This window comes from Beta vulgaris, chromosome 4, assembly GCF_026745355.1.
Source record: "Beta vulgaris subsp. vulgaris cultivar EL10 chromosome 4, EL10.2, whole genome shotgun sequence".
NCBI classification, from domain to species: domain Eukaryota; kingdom Viridiplantae; phylum Streptophyta; class Magnoliopsida; order Caryophyllales; family Amaranthaceae; genus Beta; species Beta vulgaris.
This window is the reverse complement of record NC_079205.1, coordinates 1,579,519-1,599,680: the sequence shown is the minus strand read 5'-3', so window position 1 is coordinate 1,599,680 and position 20,162 is coordinate 1,579,519. Positions and strand designations below refer to the sequence as shown.

Genomic DNA, 20,162 nt, shown 5'->3' with positions numbered 1-20,162 from the left:
TCTTTTAAAAAGATGATTTTATTAACTTAAAGAACTTCACTAAATTATAGAGAGAGCACCAGATTTCTAAAGACGTTTAATAAGATTTGATCTCTTGACTTCTAACATTTTAGGCCTCTTCACTCACTTACCACCGATCCAAATCAAATTTTCTACTTCTATAGATCAACAATAAAAATATATATAATATTTTGTGAGCCCTAATTTTTTTGGAGTCTCTGATAGAGAGATTCCAACCATCCAAGTAAACAATGGTTACAAATAATAAAAAGATTAGTAGATTTAGATAAGACAAACATAAGATAAATGGATTGTTAGGATGAAACTATGCAATATTAACCTCTTTATTGAACTCCAACCTGTTTAACAGGTATAGGTGCTTCAAGTTACAACGTTGATAATAAGCATTTTTGGCATGTCGAGGATATTGGAGTAATGCAACAAGGCAAAAGCTGCATTGAGCTTCCAATTACGTGTGATGTACGAAGTTGTCAGACGTTTGTTTGCAACAAAAACAAAGTAAAAGGAGTCACCAGTTGTATGCTCAACAACCTTTGTTGTTGTTCTCCTCGTAGTTGAAGATTAACCCTCCTATTTCAATGTTTAAATATCGAATTGAATAAAATTTGAGTTAAAGTTTTAGAATTTTCGCAAATTAAAGTTACATATTATTCTCTTTGTCTATGGCTTCTTTTTACCAGTTACAATTAGTTGTCAACGTTAATTTTTTATTTAATGAATGGTACTTGGATAAGAGATGTGAACGTTATTGCATGATGCCAAGAATATATAGATTTGTAAGCCAATCGATCTTTTACATTATCTAATATCTTTTTTATGCATATCCACATTATCAATATGATTAGATTAATTTGTTTCCTTTACCAATTAACAATACTCCAAAACTTAATATACTCAGTACTCTCAATACGTTGATGAAACCTTTACTTCAGAACATATCAACTACTAATAAATAAGGTTATAATGAAGTCAGTATAAGAAAATATTGTGGTTTAACTGTCAGTTGACATAAGATAAAAACACGGAGCGTGAAATGAATTTTTCACACCACTTATGAGTTTTTATATTTCCTTGGATGAATATGCCTCCAATTAGATTTAGAACCCTGATAGTCCAAAACAGTAAAAAAAAAAAATGGTGTTAGATTTGGGAGTGAAAGTAGCAAATATGGCCGATAGTGGTGCCCATAGCAGCATTTGTGGCAGTTTTGTGCTTTTGCATGGTGATTGACTGATTGGTCATTTGCTTGAAGAAAATCGTTGGGTCAATGAAGCCATCACCTGCCATTCTCATTGTATTTACTCTTATTTACTTTTTCTCTATTTTATGTTCTTGTTTTTCATAGAAAAAAATATGTACTTCTAAGTTTTATGTTATGTTATGTTACCTAGGAAATTAAAAATCAAAGTCTTATTACAAGATTGTATGGAGGAGTAACTTGTTCCGACTGATTAATATTATTGTGGATTTGTGCATAGAGTGTGTTCTCTTGGACAAATCTTCAATATGACATTGCATCTTATACTATATTAATATATTCCTCATTTATTTGATAGGTCAATCAATGCAGGAGTCCAATTTGTGTGTCAACTTAACAAATATAATTACTTCTACTTACAATAAAAAAAAAATCAATATTAGCTTGTAGATTAGCTGGCTAGTGTATTTATATCTCAAAGGAGAGGTTGTGGGTTCGAATCTTAACACGCACATCATATCTCTATTATATAAGCCAAGGGAGGAGGTGTGGTGTCCTCTTTTGAAGTGACTAAAATACCCTTAATGATCTAATTAATGGAATGAAAAAAAATTACAAAAGCAAATCATTTAAAAATTCTCATTCCAACTTGCCATTTAAAACAAGTTTAAATGAACAAAATACTTCAAAAATTAAACCAACTCATTATTTTTGTATATGCATCAAATACTTCAATCAAAATTAAATGAACAAAATATTTATACCTTATAAAAAAGATGGCATACATAACGTGCACATGAAAAGTCTGAACATTCACTACCTTTGATACTCTTTAATTCAGTTAAACCAACTCATTATTTTTGTTCTTTCTGTTCAATATTCATTCACAAAAAATTAATGTTAACAATCACTCACAACCTTTTTATTTTCTTACATTAGCGAATTAATATATCTAAATTCATCTAACTGTTGAATTTTTCACATTTAAGTTTAATCATAAATAAAGTACGAATGGAATATCTAATAGAATAACAAATTTTGAAATTAACGCACGCATCGCGTGCATGTTAAGGCTAGTATATATAAGGGAAAGGGAGCAATGATATCCTCTTTTGAAATGCCTATTTTGCCCCCTTTCCTTTCTAAATTACAAAAGGATTGTCAAAATCAAAATCGACACTCAAAGAAAACTACCGAAATTAATTTACAACACTCACTCGCAAATCACTTAAAAGAAGGAACTTTACAAAATCACTCATACAATTCAGAAAATCACGTTATAAAAAATCACGCAAATCACTCAATAATCAGGAAAATTTATTAAAACTTAAAATTAACATACAAACTAAAACTAATAACCTAGAACGTCAATACATACAAAGACATTTACAAAAATTTACTTACAAATAACTATTCTTAAACACCATTCACAATTAATGGTGGACCATGATAAAAAATAGAGGTGTATTTTTAGTAAAATCAGAATTTAGAAGTTAGACAAGGAAAAAAATATTTACTTTTTTATAGTGTTTTCTACATATAATTAAAATTTTACATATATTTGGACCTATCTTTTCCTATTATATATTAGCGATTAATTATCAAGGTAGCAAGGTTTATGTAAAATATCATTCAAGAATTAAAGTACAACATATCTCTATTATATAAGAGAAGGGGGAAGCTATGGTGTCCCGGAATGAAGAGACTATGTTACCCCCTTTCCATCCTAAATTACAAATTCACTTACAAATCAAATGGGGCTTCAAACAAAAAATCCAAAATATAATTATAACTATCATTCACAAACTACTACCTATGAAAAAATTGACTTGAAATCAAAGTGTCTACTTTCTTTACAATTTATGAAGTACTATACTTAATTCAAAAATCAACTAAAAAATTATAATATTAGAAATCATAAATAAATTCAATAATATTTCTATTTTGTTCATAGAATTTAACTTTGAAAAGTAAAAAAAATAAAAAGAATGGTGAGAGACTTAAGTGAAAGAAACTAAACCAATCAAATTTTGCAACTAAAAACAATTATACTTCGTATGTCTAATGTTCAAATTTTGACTCTTATGCCAAAGAAAATCTAGTTTTTGTTTCGAAAAAAAAATTCAAGCACGCATCGCGTGCAAAAAATTCTAGTATATATATATGCATACTTCCTCCGTTTCTAAATAAGTGTATGGGAGGGAGGGGTGTTGGGCTGGGTTAGGGTAATGGTTTGGGGTAAGGGTAAGGGTAAGGGTTAGATTAGAATTAGGGTTTAGGGTTAATAATGGCAAAATCATAAATAAAGTTAACGGTAGTTAGAAAAAGGGTATTTGGTGAACGTTTTCGAAAACTTAGGGATATATGGTGCATTTCTGGAACATTGAAGGTATATTGTGAATTTGTTGATTTGTCGGGGGTATTTGGTGAAAAAACCGTTTATTTTTTTGGCAACTATAGTTGTGCATCACTTTTAGCTTAGAATTTATAAACAAAATATAAATTTGTTTTTATTAAAAAAAATTCAGTCATATTTTTTTTGGGTGAAAGAGAGGGGCAAGCCCCCAAATAACATTGCAAAAAGATAAAGCTAACAAAAGTAAAAAGACACAAAATAACTAGCAACACAAGGCATATATAACCAAACTAGAAAATGAAGAACAAAAAGGGGAAAAAAACAAACGAAACTACACTCCGCATGATGTAGAATTCTTGACAAATTAAACAACTCAATTATTAATTGCTCATCAATTTGCATCGACATGGAGACATCCAAAATAAAAGAGAAATAAAGAAAATGGGGAAAGGATTCATTAATAGGATTATTTATTACTCCATTCTATAGTTACTTGTTACCTTTTTTTCTAATTATTATTGTTTGAAGGGTAGTCACTTGTTACTTTCTATAGTTAAAACTAGCCTTTATATGCACACGATGCGTGCGAGAATTTCAAAATTTGTTATTCTATTAGATACTCCATTCGTACTTTATTTATGATTAAACTTAAATGTGAAAAATTCAACAGTTAGATGAATTTAGATATATTAATTGCTAATGTAAAAAAATAAAAAGGTTGTGAGTGATTGTTAACATTATTTTTTGTGAATGAATATTGAACAGAAAGAACAAAAATAATGAGTTGGTTTAACTGAACTAAAGAGTATCAAAGGTAGTGAATGTTCAGACTTTTCATGTGCACGTTATGTATGCCATCTTTTTTTATAAGGTATAAATATTTTGTCCATTTAATTTTTGATTGAAATATTTGATGCATATACCATTTTAAACTTGTTTTAAATGGCAAGTTGGAATGAGAATTTTTAAATGATTTGCTTTTGTAATTTTTTTCATTCCATTAATTAGATCATTAAGGGTATTTTAGTCACTTCAAAAGAGGACACCACACCTCCTCCCTTGGCTTATATAATAGAGATAAATCATCTTCAGTTATATAAAATGATCAACTAAATAAGAGAAATATTATTTAACCCTATAAATATGACCAAAAAGATCACAGGGACTAGTCAGTAGATATAGTTGGATATTATGACCTTTTACTGTAGTGAAATAGGCTAATCATGCATGAGAATTAGCCCCGTCTTTTTAACTTTTAACTAAAGAACCTCCTATATCTATCTCCATATAAGAAAATTTGGTTAAAGCAAAGGTGAAGTAGGAAAAAAAATAGGAGTTACCACAAATTTTATGTCTCTACCTATATTTATAGTTATTGGAATTATGTATAACCAGAAACATATAATTAATTGTTCTAGACTACCTCATTGGGATGGGCTATGCTGGAGCATTTACCCTTAACCGACACAATAGAAATGACTCGAGACCACTTGTTCAATATAACATTACCTTAAACATATGGTATAGTAGCAAGTAAGTTAGGACATGAATCGTTGCAAGTTTATAAGTTTTTGTTCATTTGTCCATTAAGCTAATAAATATTGTACATATATTGTATATATATTGTCTCACATATAAGCTAATAAATTTGTTTTTATTAAAAAAAATTCAGTCATGTTTTTTTTGGGTGGAAGAGAGGGGCAAGCCCCCAAATAACATTGCAAAAAGATAAAGCTAACAAAAGTAAAAAGACACAAAATAACTAGCAACACAAGGCATATATAACCAAACTAGAAAATGAAGAACAAAAAGGGGGAAAAAACAAACGAAACTACACAGTCTACACTCCGCCTGATGTAGAATTCTTGACAAATTAAACAACTCAATTATTAATTGCTCATCAATTTGCATCGACATGGAGACATCCAAAATAAAAGAGAAATAAAGAAAATGGGGAAAGGATTAATTAATAGGAATATTTATTATTCTATAGTCACTTGTTACCTTTTTTTCTAACTAGAATTTTTTTTTTTGCACGCGATGCGTGCTTGGATTTTTTTCCAAAACAGAAACTTGATTTTCTTCAGCATAAGAGTCAAAATCTGAACATTAGACATACAAAGTATAATTGTTTTTAGTTGTAAAATTTAATTGTTTAATTTCTGTCACTTAAGTCTCTCACCAATCTTTTTGTTTTGTTTTTTTTGTACTTTTCAAAGTTAAATTCTATGAACAAAATAGAAATTTATTAAATTTATTTATGATTTCTAATATTATAATTTTTTAGTTGATTTTTGAATTAAGTACAGTACTTCATAAATTTTAAATAAAGTGGATACTTTGATTTCAATTCAATTTTTCATAGGTTGTAGTTTGTAAGTGAATTTTTAAGTTTTTGTAAAGTTTTCTCATTTTAGTGATTTGCATAACGTAAATTATGCAATTTTTTTAGTTGACTTGTGAGTGATTGTTATAATTATATTTTTTGTATTTTTGATTGAAGCCCCCTTTGATTTGTATTTAGAATAGGAAGGGGGTAACATAGTCTCTTCATTCGGGGACACCATAGCTCCCCCCTTCCCTTATATAATAAAGATATGTTGTACTTTAATTCTTGAATGATATTTTACATAAACCTTTTTACCTTGATAATTAATCGCTATTATATATAGAAAAAATAGGTCCAAATATATGAAAAGTTTTATATATATAGGAAATACTACAAAAAAAGTAAATAATTTTTTTCCTTGTTTAACTTCTAAATTTCAATTTCACTATAAATACACCTCTATTTTTTTTTTTATCATGACCCACAATTAATTGTGAATGGTTTTTGAGAATAGTGATTTGTAAGTAAATTTTTGTAAATGTTTTTGTATGTACTGACGTTCTAGGTTATTAGTTTTAGTTTGTATGCTAATTTTAAGTTTTAATAAGGTTTCCTGATTATTTGAGTGATTTGCGTGATTTTTATAACATGATTTTCTCAATTGTATGAGTGATTTGTAAAGTTTCTTCTTTTAAGCGTGTGAGTGAGTGTTGTAAATTAATTTTTGATAGTTTTTTTTGAGTGTCGATTATGATTTTGACATTCCTTTTCTAATTTAGAAAGGGAAGGGGGCAAGATAGGAATTTCAAAAGAGGACACCATTGCTCCCCCCTTCCCTTATGTAATTGAGATTATTATTGTTTGAAGGGTAGTTACTTGTTACTTTCTATAGTTAAAATAAATCATCTTCAGTTATATAAAACTAGAATTTTTTGCACGCGATGCGTGCTTGAATTTTTTTCGAAACAGAAACTCGATTTTCTTCGGCATAATTAAGAGTCAAAATTAGAACATTAGACATACGAAGTATAATTGTTTTTAGTTGCAAAATTTATTGGTTTAGGTCACTTAAGTCTCTCACCTTTTTTTTTTTTTTTTACTTTTCAAAGTTAAATTCTATGAACAAAATAGAAATTTTATTGAATTTATTTATGATATTGTAATTTTTTAGTTGATTTTTGAATTAAGTACAATACTTCATAAATTGTAAAGAAAGTGGCACTTTGATTTCAAGTCAATTTTTTCATAGGTTAGTTTGTAAGTGAATTTTTAAGTTTTTGTAAAGTTTCTCATTTTAGTGATTTGCATAACGTAAATTATGCAATTTTATGATTTTAGTTGACTTGTGAGTGATTGTTATAATTATATTTTATATTTTTTTTGAAGCCCCTTTGATTTGTAAGTGAATTTGTAATTTAGAATGGGAAGGGGTAACATAGTCTCTTCATTCGGGGACACCATAGCTCCCCCTTCCCTTATATAATAGAATAGTTGTACTTTAATTCTTGAATGATATTTTACATAAACCTTTTTACCTTGATAATTAATCGCTATTATATAATAGAAAAGATAGGTCCAAATATATGTAAAAGTTTCATTATATATAGGAAACACTATAAAAAAGTAAATAATTTTTTTCCTTGTCTAACTTCTAAATTCTGATTTCACTACAAATACACCTCTATTTTTTATCATGACCCACCATTAATTGTGAATGGTTCTTGAGAATAGTGATTTGTAAGTAAATTTTTGTAAATATTTTTGTATGTATTGACGTTCTAGGTTATTAGTTTTATTTGTATGTTAATTTTAAGTTTTAATAATTTCCTGATTATTTGAGTGATTGCGTGATTTTTATAACGTATTTGTCAATTGTATGAGTGATTTGTAAAGTTTCTTCTTTTAATGATTTGTGAGTGAGTGTTGTAAATTAATTTTTGGTAATTTTTTTTGAGTGCCGATTTTGATTTTGAAATTCCTTTTGTAATTTAGAAAGGGAAGGGGGCAAAATAGGCTTTTCAAAAGAGGACACCGTTGCTCCCCCCTTCCCTTATATAATAGAGATGCATGATCAACTAAATAAGAGAAATATTATTTAACCCTACAAATATGACCAAAAAGATCAGAGGGACTAGTCAGTAGATATAGTTGGATATTATGACCTTTTACTGTAGTGAAATAGGCTAATCATGCATGAGAATTAGCCTCGTCTTTTTAACTTTTAACTAAAGAACCTCCTATATCTATCCCCATATAAGAAAATTTGGTTAAAGCAAGGTGAAGTAGGAAAAAAATAGGAGTTACCACAAATTTTATGTCTCTACCTATATTTATAGTTATTGGAATTATGTATAACCAGAAACATATAATTAATTGTTCTAGACTACCTCATTGGAATGGGCTATGCTGGAGCATTTACCCTTAACTGACACAATAGAAATGACTCGAGACCACTTGTTTAATATAACATTACCTTAAATATATGGTATAGTAGCAAGTAAGTTAGGACATGAATCGTTGCAAGTTTACAAGTTTTTGTTCATTTGTCCATTAAGCTAATAAATAGTGTACATATATTGTATATATTGTACATATATTGTATATATATTGCACATATAATGTATATATTACCATTTATCGATGTATCATGCCTGTCTCACATTCTTATTTCATGATTTTGGCTACAACAACAGGTATGGATGCTTTGAGTTACAAGGTTGATGATACACATTCATTGCATGTCAAGGATATTGGAGTACAACAACTAGGCAAACTTAGCAGAAAAAAAAAACATAGTAATTTAATTTAACTCTTGCTTCCCATTAAAAGTCATTGTGTTTTTCTATAAAAAAAATTATGCTAGAAGCAATAAGACTATAAGAGGGTAGTAGAGAGGTGAATAAATCTCTACGTCCAATATTTAAGGTTGCGAGTTTGAAACTTTACATTAACAATTTTAACCGTATGAACTGATTTTATAAATAATTAGGGTACCACACTGATTTATAGGTTTGGATTTTGGATATGGGTATGTGTATCATTTTGAAAATTTTGGAAATCGATAGTATTTGTTTATTTTTTCTTTTTCTATTGCTAATTATTTTCTTTATTCCCTAACATTGAAAATGTTAATAAGGGCTTGTTCTCCCCAACTTATTTTCAGTTCAGTTCAGTTCAGCTCCAATTAGTTCAGTTCAGTTCAGCTCCAATCATTTCAGTTCAGATTAGTTCAGTTCAGTTCCATTCTTTTATAACCATTTTGTTAAATAATATTATTATGTTGGTATAATTTATTTTACTAATTACTCTTATTATTATTATTATTATTATCATGATTATTATTATGATTATTATTATTATTACTATTATTTAAATATATATCATTACTATTAAGTATTATTATTATTATTATTATTATTATTATTATTATTATTATTATTATTGTTGTTGTTGTTGTTTCTATATATTATTTTGTTTATTATAGCTTTACTCATTATTATTACTATTATTATTAGGAGGAACATTATTTAGGTCAAAGCACAAATAAACCTACTTTTTTTAGCCCATAAACCAATCAAATCGCGTCAAGACGGTTTATGATGTAATTTTTGCGGTCCAACCCAATCATTATTTTTATTATTAAATATTTTTATATTATTAAATCTAATTATTAAAATAGTAATATTAATTTACTTCTTAGATATTATTGTTATTATATATCATCATCAAGTATTAATATATTAATACAAATAATATAAATAATTATTATTAATTATCATTATTATCATTAATTATTATTAATTTATGATTATTAATAATTATTTATAACTATCATTTAAAAATATCCAAAATACTATTATTATTATTATTCATTATTATTACTTATCATTATAATTATTATTTAATATTCATATTATTCTTGTTTAAAATATTATTTATATATTTATTACATTCAGTTTATTTCAATTTAATTTAATTCAATTCAATTCAATTCAGTTCAGCTCCAATAAGTTCAGTTCAGTTCAACTGTTTTTTATGCCAAAGAGAACAGGCCCTAAATGAGTATTTAGTTTGAACAAATATTAGGTTTTTGTTGGTAATGGATGTTAGATAATGCTAAAAATTAAAATTTTCAACCCTTTAATTTTATTATTATATTGAATCTAAATAGATGTAGATGGATAAAAAGAAACTGTATTTAAAGTCAATCGGCCTCTTATCCACAAATGTTGTAGAGACTTTTTCAAAGGTATAGATCTATTTTAGTTCACAACTAGTATTATTGTGTGCACCAATGCACCAACGCACACGGAAGTATCTCATAAAAGGGAAGTGTACATAGCCTGGCAGCCACCACCTCCTGGCTGGTACTCTCTAAACACGGATGGGGCGGCGAAAGAAACCCTGGTCAGGCTGGGGGAGGAACAATCATTCGTGATCACTGTGGCAATATCATCTCAGCCATGATGGCTTCCTTGGGAGTTTGTACGGCATTTCGCGCTGAAATTACGGCTCTTTTGAGGGGCTTAGAGCTGGCTCGCAACCTGCAAATCCGCAAGTTAGTTATACAAATGGACAACCTGGCTTGTGTGAAGCTAATGCAAAATAATGAACCAGGAGGAGGTGAATGTGCGCACCTAATCAATAGATGCCATGAACTTATCGATTCACAAAGAGGACTGGGAAATCCGGATTCAACATGTTTATCGCGAAGGGAATAGGGCCGCTGATTGGCTCGCCAACCATGGGGTGACGGTTAGAGATATATTAGGATACTAAAGATAATGAAGGATGACTACAATATATATAGGAGTACTCCTATCCGGAAACCATCTCCAGAAGATATATTATTCTTAATATTTATCTGAAATAAATCATAAGATTATATTTCCCTAAGATAATTAATATCCTAATAACTACTAATATATCCTGAATCTGTCAATTTTTGTTATATGATTGAATTTTGTAATAAAACTCCATTGATGTCATGAAAGAAAAGCTTACAGAAGAAGCTGAATTATTTTTCTTATTTTGGAACTAACATCTTTACAGAGAGAATTCTCACATTATTACATCATTAACAAGACTTTGCTATTTATATACAATACTGCTGAAACTTGATTGGTCTAGACTAAAATGCCCGGATTGCTGAGTTGTCACTGTTGTAACAGAAAAGGGCAGCATTGGGCAGCTCATCATTCTAGAAGCTTAGGCTCAACAGAATATTTAACAGAATCCAGTAGGCTTGTAGAATGTAGTGTGATGTAATGTATTACTGTAATCCTCATTATAGGATTCAGAGTTGAACATAGAAGAGCAGCAAGCACAGCAAGCAGTGCTATGCTTAACAGAATCATATCTTTAGTATCCTAATATATCTCTAACAATAGCTTATGAGGATTTTAGGGGCGTGGCTTTAATTTGCCACGACTCATCCCTCCCTAGTTAGTCTCTTAGATTCGTTTGTAGTTGTAGTTTATATTTTGTTTTCGCTGTTTGTTTGTGCTTGTTTTTTCCCTCTTCAGTATTAAAAAACCAACGCACAATTCCTCTATCATTACAAATGTATGACAAGATCTGGACTTTTCCTCTCTAGTCTCTTTCCTCTCATGCTTTCTCTTCTTGCAGCTTGATCTTTGCTCCTTGAGAACTTCCAGGTAACGTTTTTATATGGCGTTCTCATTTTCTTCATAAATTGTTGATTACTAGCTAGCATCCATTTGTTGTTGAATGATCTACAGAATGTTAGATATGAAGTACTGATGCAATCTTTCTTAAATGTATTTTCATTTGAAATTTCTGTTTAAGAATGGTTACGACAATGGTGAAATATTTATGTGGATATGAGTATTTTTTATATATTTTGTTTCATATCCAAGACTAAATATTAACAGTGAAAATGACATGAGTTGGGTAAGAGATTTGCTTGATGAAGAATCAATAGAAAAATAGATTTAAGGTCTTTTTTTTTGCTATGTTACCTGGACTCGACTAGGAGTGTCGGATATGGGTACGGATCCGAGTGTCGGGTACGTCACTTCCAAAATATCAGGATACGGAGACTCTCTCTGAGATTTGGACACGGGTACGGACATGGCAAAATTAATATTTTATAATATAATATAATATTTAATACTAATTTTAAGTTTTATAATTATTTATTTATAATATAACAATAATTAAGTAGTTGTTTAGAAAAAAAAACAACCACCTAAAAGCAGTGTTAAAAAAAAAAAAAAGCAAAATAGAAGAAGAAAAGGAAAAAGAAAAAGAAAAAGGTAAAGAGAGGAAAAGTCAATTAAATTAAATTGAAATAAACTGAATGTAATAAATATATAAATAATATACTACATGTATATATCTCTATTATATAAGGGAAGGGAGGAGCAATGGTGTCCTCTTTTGAAACGCCTATTTTGCCCCCCTTTCCTTTCTAAATTACAAAAGGAATTACAAAATCAAAATTGGCACTAAAAGAAAACTACCGAAAATAAATTTACAATACTCACTCACAAATCAAAGAGGGCTTCAAACAAAAATATCAAAAATAATTATAACAATCACTCACAAGTCAACTAAAATCATAAAATTGCATAATTTACGTTATGCGAATCACTAAAATGAGGAAATTTTACAAAAACTTAAAAATTCACTTACAAACTACAACCTACGAAAAAATTGACTTGAAATCAAAGTGTCTACTTTCTTTACAATTTATAAAGTACTGTACTTAATTTAAAAATTAACTAAAAAATTATAATATTAAAAATCATAAATAAATTCAATAAAATTTCTATTTTGTTCATAGAATTTAACTTTGAAAAGAAAAAAAAAAAAAAACAAAAAGAATGGTGAGAGACATAAGTGACATAAACTAAACCAATCAAAATTTGCAACTAAAAACAATTATACTTCGTATGTCTAATGTTCAAATTGTGACTCTTATGCCGAAAAAAATCGAGTTTCTATTTTGAAAAAAATTCAAGCACGCATCGCGTGCAAAAAATTCTAGTGATTACTAAGAGAGGAAAAAGTTTCTTATTGTGATTTTAGGAGCATCAATAATCTTGAAAACAATGACTTTTAATTTATTCTAAAAAACATCTCATATGCCAATATTTTTTAATAAGTCAAGTGCATGCATTAAGAGATGAAACAGATTACTTGTGGTGTACTTTTGTGAAATTATGAAATTAAGAGAAGAAATTGTTTCTAGTCAGTTGCATCACTGCATGTGTTTCATGTCGTTTGGAGTAGAATTAGGGGAGGTCTGCGTGTGCTCCAACTTACCAAAGTTATCCAAAGAAGATAAAGGAGATATTTTTTTAACTTTTTGAACCTTTCTCTCTCCCGCGTTTTCTAGCGCCAAGCTGGTAGCCATGGGCAGACTCGAGGCTCGAAAAATTCAAAAGCTCTAAACAATGGAAAAGGAAAGGGGAGTGGCCCCTCAACTGCGGATGCGAGGAAACCAAGATCGATGGATGATCTTACTAGAGTTCCGATGCTTGAGGTTCGTACGGTGGAATCTTCCGATGAAGAAGGTGAGATTTTAACTCCTAAATCTTCATTGAATGATCTTAAAAAACAATCGGAAGAAAAACAGTTATTCTCGGAATGGTTGAATGTTCTTAATAGTGATGTAAAATCGAATGGAAAGAATGGTGATGAAGGTGTAATTGGAGGAAATAGGGGTGATAATAATGGTGTAATGGCTGGAAATCTTGAAAATATACCTATGATTGAATTAGATGACATACATGATGAAATTCAATTTTGGCAATTCTCTATTGTTTGTTATGTGTTGGGGGCTAATCCATCTAAAATTGTTATGGAGGGTTTTTTACGACGTATTTGGGGACGATTGCATATTGATAGAATTGCTAGTATGGGTAATGGGATATATTTGATCCGTATGATGAATCAAGAAGATCAGGAGAAAATAATGGCAGATGATTGCAAATTTTTTGATGGCAAACCTTTAAATCGTACAATCTTGGCAACCTGAAGGAGATTGGAGTAGGAAAGGTGTGGATAAGGTGCCTATATAGATTGAATTAGGGGGTCTTGATCTGAAGTACTGGGGTGAGAAGAGTCTAAGTAAGATAGTGGGTGTGATTGGTCGATATATTCGAATGGATCAGGTGACTAAGGAGAAGGCAGATTTGAGATTTGCAAGGGTTTTAGTGGAAGTTAAGATAAATCAAACATTTCCTGAGTGCATTCATTTCAAGAATGAACATGGGTGTGTTATAACACAGAAAGTGTACTATCAGTGGACACCTATAAGATGTTTGAACTGTAAGGGTTATGGGCATGGTATGGAGGAATGTGTAAAACATCAAAAGGGTAAGCAGAAGTGGGTGGTGAAAAAGCAATGTAACAATGAGGGTGGTATTGTGGAGAGAGACAATGAAAGCTAAGGAGACAGCAGAATAACCACTTCTGGTAATTAACAAGTCCTGAGGCTGGAGAGCTAGTCAGTGGGGGTCCAAGCATAAGCATGTTGAGGTGTTAGACACTCCTGTGACGAATAGATATGATGTATTAAATAAGGCAACAACAGAGGAATTGTTTTATGCAATGGGGCAGCAACAGAATAAGGAGGTGCAGGGGTTGAAGTCCCCTGAAGGTCATGGATAATATCCTAGTGCGGAATACTAGGGGTCTAAATAGAGGTAGTAAACAACATGAAATGCAAAGATTTATTCAGATGAATCATGTTGCTCTATTTGGGCTCTTGGAGACAAAGGTGAGAATTCCTAAGATGGGGATGCTTTATCAAAACCTTTGTCCTGGGTGCTGTTTTAGTACAAACAGTAGTATTGTGGATAGAGGCAGAATTGTGATTGGTTAGCTACCTAGTGTATGCACTGTGGATATAGTATTGATGACAGCTCAACTCATACATTGTAAGGTGGAACCAGTAGGGAAAGGGGTGGATTTCTATTGTAGTTTTGTGTATGGGTACAATGATAAGAATGAAAGACAGGCATTATGGAGGGATTTGGAGGCAGTTAAAACAACTACATTTTGGGTGGTGACGGGGGATTTTAATGTTGTTTTGAACCTTGATGAAAGAGTTGGTTCTCCTATTAGGATGAGTGAAGTCCAAGAATTTAGAAATTGCACATTGAAATGTGATTTAACTGATATTAAACAAGCAGGCAGATTCTACACTTGGAATAATAAGCAGGAGGGTTGCCAGAGGGTTTACTCCAAGATTGATAGAGTTATGGCTAATACTGAATGGTTGGATCAATATGAGAATGCTATGGTGACTTACTTACCTGAAGGTGAATATGATCACTGTCCTGGATTGGTGTGTGTGCATAAAGAGATGAAGGGTAGGAAGCCTTTTAGATTTTTTAATATGTGGGTAGAAGGGCCTGGGTACATGGAGATGGTGAAGGATGTTTGGCAAAGGGATGTTAGTGGTTGCAAAATGTATCAAGTAACTCAAAAGCTTAAAATGTTGAAAACAAGACTGAAGAAGTTTAATCAAGAGGGGTATTCTGATGTTCAGGTGCAGGCTCATAAAGCTTTCACTCATATGATGACAATGCAGGACAAAGCTCATGAGTGTATTAGTGATAGTACACATATTGTTGCTGAGAGACAGGCTGTTGCAGAGTATAAGAAGGCACAGGAGATTTACTTGAGTTTCTTGAGGCAGAAAGCTAAGGAGAGATGGATTGATAAAGGTGATGATAACACTAAACTATTTCATCAATCTATTAGAGAAAGAAGGACATGTAACAAGATATATGCCATCCAGAAGAATACAGGGGATTAGGTCTATGAAGCAGAACAGATTAGGGATGCCTTTGTTCAGTTTTACAAGGAATTATTGGGCACTCATATGGAAGATAGATGTGGGATCAGACAAGAGATAATTAATGAAGGAAAGGTGCTTACTGAGGAGCAGCAAAGGGCTCTTTGTATGCTAGTTACAGCTAAAGATGTTAAGAGAGTGCTGATGGACATCCCTAATGAGAAGGCCCTTGGTAATGATGGATATAGTTGTTTCTTCTTTAAGCATAGTTGGGAGGTTGTGGGTCAAGATCTTACTGCAGCTGTCTTGGATTTTTTCCAAACAGGGAAGTTATTGAAAGAGATTAATGTTACCTCAATCACATTAATTCCTAAAGTAAAAAATGCTTCCCATGTTAGTAACTTTAGTCCCATTTCTTGCTGCTCAGTGATATATAAATGTATCACAAAGTTAATATGTGATAAATTGAAGATTGTTCTACCTGGGTTGGTCTCTCAAACTCAAGGTGCTTTTGTGTCTAATAGGATTATATTGCACAACATATTACTATGCCGGGACATAGTGAGAATGTACAAAGAGCTGAGAGACAAAAACAGAAATGCTGCCTTGTGAAGATAGATCTTCAAAAGGCTTATGATACCATTAGTTGGGAATTTCTAGAGGAGCTTTAAGAGGCACTTAAGTTCCCTGGAAGATTCATTGACTGGATTATGGTTTGTGTGAGGAGTCCAACCTTTACATTGATGATTAATGGCAGCCCAACTGGTTTTTTTAAAATCTAAGAGGGGTATTAGACAAGGGGACCCAATGTACCCCCTCTTATTTGTACTGGGAATGGAATATTTCTCTAGGATAATGAAGTATATTGGGAGACAGCAGGAGTTCCAATTCCATCCCAGATGTTCTAGTTTAGCTATTAATCATTTATGCTTTGCTGATGATGTGGTGTTGTGTTGCAAAGGGGAGTTCAAGTCAGTGTATATGATGCTTCAAGGCATCAATAAGCTGTTTGTTGCTACTTCAGGGCTTCAATCTAATCCTAATAAGTCTGAATTTTATAGTTGTGGTTTATCTGCTCTGGAGAACAGAAGAATTCAGGAATGCTCCGGTTTTCAACAGGGGTCACTGCCTTTTAGGTACCTAGGTGTACCAATCAACAGCAAAAAAATCTCTGCAGCAGATTGTGAAAAATTAGTTGATAAAATGGTGATGAAAATTCGAATTTGGAGTACAAGGAACAATGATATTGAGTATCAGTGTGTATTGGTCCCAAATTTTTATCCTTCCTAAAGTTGTGGTCAAGCAAATCAATTCCATATGTAGATCATTTTTGTGGACTGGTTGCTGCAACTCATCTAAGCTTGGATATGTGAGTTGGGAAGAGGTATGTAGACCTAAATCTCATGGTGGGCTGGGATTTAGAGCTCTGGACCCCTGAAATTTGGCTATAATGGGAAAGGTAGTATGGGACATTGCAAGGAAGGCTGACAACTTGTGGGTCAAATGGATACATGATAAATACATTAGAACAAATGATTTGAGTACATTTGCTGCACCACAAGGGGACAATTGGGTGGTCAAAGCTATTTGTAGAACCAAAGAAAAACTGATTAGGTTCTATGGAGTTTCATGGATGTATAACCAGAAATATAGTATTGCTGCTATATATCAGAAGTTGATGGACTTTGGGGTTAAGGTTAACTGGTGTCAAGCAATATGGAATCACCAGAATGTGCCAAAACATAGATTTGTGTGCTGGTTGGCCATGAAAGACAGGCTGCAGACTAGTTACAGACTAGCTCATATAGGTGTGTGTGAGAATAATAGTTGTTTGTTATGTGATAGTGGTATGGATGATGGTAAGCACTTATTTTTTGAATGTTGTTATAGTGAGCAATGCATTAACAAGATTAAGCGATGGCTAGGTATAAATGCTGTTACTAATAATCTGCATCAAATGCTGGAATGGGTGAACATTAGATACAAAGGTGGTAAATTCAGGAAGAAAGTGGTGATTGCTAGCTTAATGGTTGTTGTTTATAAGATTTGGCAGGAGAGGAACAATGTACTTTGGAATCAATATGTGCATACTATAGATAAGGTTGTAAATGACATTAAAAGTGATGTAAAGCAAAGAGTTCAATTTAGAGTGCCTAGGAGATTAGGGGAGGAAGATAGGCAGTGGTTGTACAGCTTATAGAGTTCTCTTTTTCTATAGCTTATGGTGTAAATGTGATTTCTGGTGATATATAATTTTTACTTACCAAAAAAAAGGAGATATTTTACAAAAGCCTAGATAGTAGCAGGTAAGTTAGGACATGAATCGTTGCAAGTTTATAAGTTTTTGTTCATTTGTCCATTAAGTGATTAATATTGTACGTATATTGTATATATATTGCATATATAATGTATATATTATTGTACATATATTGTATATATATTGCACATATAATGTATATATTACCATTGACCGAAGTATCAACTTAATGGAATTATGTATAACCAGAAACATATAATTGTTGTGATCAGTTGATAACTGACTCTTTTTCTCACCCTCTTTCACATCTCTCTTACGTGCGTACATTTGATTAGAAGGGGGGCTCTCAGCATGACTTCTCTGTTCAAATATGCCTTTTGTTTATTAATAGCTTGCATTTTCCTCTCCATCATTCGACTGATCAAGGTATATCTATCTTATTTTTTTGATAAAGTAAACATATATTTAGGGTAAAGATGAGAATAAATCAACGAATGTATAGAGGTTGTTAGTTTAAGTAGGTGATGCTATAACAAGTGATAAAAGAAGACTAAGTCAAGTAACTTATAAAGCCATGTACTTTGATGTTTTGTTCATTAAGGAGTTAGGTTTCCTAATACTAGACTTGTATTATAAAAATAACATCATATATGATAATCTACGATTAATTAGGATAACTATGTTATCCTGAACAGTTATACTTTTTTCTTAAATCATTAAGGATTTCAAATGTCGAGTGAGGGAAAGTTGTGGACGTTATTGCGTGATGCCATGAACATATAGATTTTTTTATCCAATCTTTTACAAAATCCAATATCTTTTTGGTGCAAATTCACATCATCAATATGACTGTATATTAATTCGTTTCCTTTACCAATTAACAATACTCTAAAACTTAATATACTCTCAATACATGCATGAAATCTTTACTTCAGAAAATATCAACTACTAATAAATAATGGGAGGTTTAGGAATGGCAACGGGTCGGACTTGGACCGGATTATGCATAATCTGACTCCAACCCTACAAGAAGTCGGATTTTAAATCTGACTCCGACTTCGACTCCAACATCGACATCCGACTCCGATAATCCGAATCTGATCCGACTTAAAATTCGAACATAGGACTCTGATATCCGACTCCGATAATCCGAACATACGACTTTTTTTTGCACGATAATCTGAACATCCGACTATATCAACAAGCTCACTCAATCCTCCTGAATCTCTATCTCATATTCTCATACTCACAATGCAAGCACACAATGACACAAGAACATAAACATCCACATATTCATAACATAACACACATTATCACACACTACCATAAATAAATAAAAAAACATAACAACAAAACAACAATAATCATAGCATTAAACATCACACAAAATCGGAAGACAAACCAAAACTCACCCACTACTAAAAATATTCCTTAAATCCAAAAAAAAACAAAAATAACTTAGGCAGTAAGAAGAACGGCACCACCATTCTCCTTATGCCTTGTTTGGTTGACAAAATAAATCATGGGAAGTGCAAATTCCTGGGAAGTAGAAGTATATGAAGTTGTTTGGTTGGCAAAATCATGGGAATTTGCACTTCCTAGGAAGTTCTACTTCCTCCAAAATGGAGGAAGTTACTTACCTAGGTCCCCCTAGGTAAGTAGAACTTCCCATTATCAACCAAACACAATTTTACACTTCATAGGAATTTCAAATACATGGGAAAAATAACTTACTAGGAAATATGACTTCCTATATACAACCAAACAAGGCCTTAGTCTTCTTCTCAACTGTCTTAGAAATCAACTTATACAACAACTCGACGAAAGATAACACAATGAACATAGAATTAGGAAGAAAGATAAACTTCTACATCCATCAACTAAACTCATATCTTCAACTATTAGCCTAAACATCGTACATAGAATTAGGCAAACCTAACTATCAATTTAACCATTCCCTTAATCTCAAATTATTCATTCGAAAGGAACAAATTCGCTGATTCGCAAACAAATGAAAACTTACCCAACTTGCGTAAAGGCGATGCTGATTTGCTGAAGTCAAAATCGTTGAGTCTGGCGGGCCGGCGGTGTTTCTGATCCGCGGCGTTTTAGAGTGAGAGTGAGAGTGAGGGAGGTGGTGGGCGGGTAAGAATGAGGTAGGGATGGAAATTGATGGGATTCGGGGCGGGTGGAGCATCACCCGCATCCATCCATCCGTCACCCACGGGG

At 31.7% G+C, this 20,162-nt stretch overlaps 2 protein-coding genes across 2 annotated transcripts; both read left to right on the top strand.

Moving 5' to 3' along the window:
- The first annotated feature begins 15,763 nt into the window (after positions 1-15,763).
- On the top strand, positions 15,764-16,347 carry LOC104891958 (uncharacterized). Its single transcript, XM_010677746.1, has 2 exons — positions 15,764-16,069; positions 16,201-16,347. The coding sequence occupies exons 1-2, from the start codon at positions 15,764-15,766 to the stop codon at positions 16,345-16,347; spliced, it is 453 nt and encodes a 150-aa protein (XP_010676048.1).
- A 779-nt stretch (positions 16,348-17,126) lies between these two features.
- Positions 17,127-17,876, top strand: LOC109134725 (uncharacterized). Its single transcript, XM_019248789.1, has one exon. The coding sequence runs from the start codon at positions 17,127-17,129 to the stop codon at positions 17,874-17,876; it is 750 nt and encodes a 249-aa protein (XP_019104334.1).
- The last annotated feature ends 2,286 nt before the right edge of the window (positions 17,877-20,162 follow it).

What these genes read in the sequence shown, in the direction of transcription:
- LOC104891958 (XM_010677746.1), top strand. Translation starts at nt 15,764, where the DNA reads ATGGAAGATAGATGTGGGATCAGACAAGAGATAATTAATGAAGGAAAG. An exon ending in AAGTAAAAAATGCTTCCCAT is followed by an intron (nt 16,070 to 16,200) that starts GTTAGTAACTTT and finishes TGTGTCTAATAG; the next exon opens with GATTATATTGCACAACATAT.
- LOC109134725 (XM_019248789.1), top strand. Translation starts at nt 17,127, where the DNA reads ATGGGAAAGGTAGTATGGGACATTGCAAGGAAGGCTGACAACTTGTGG.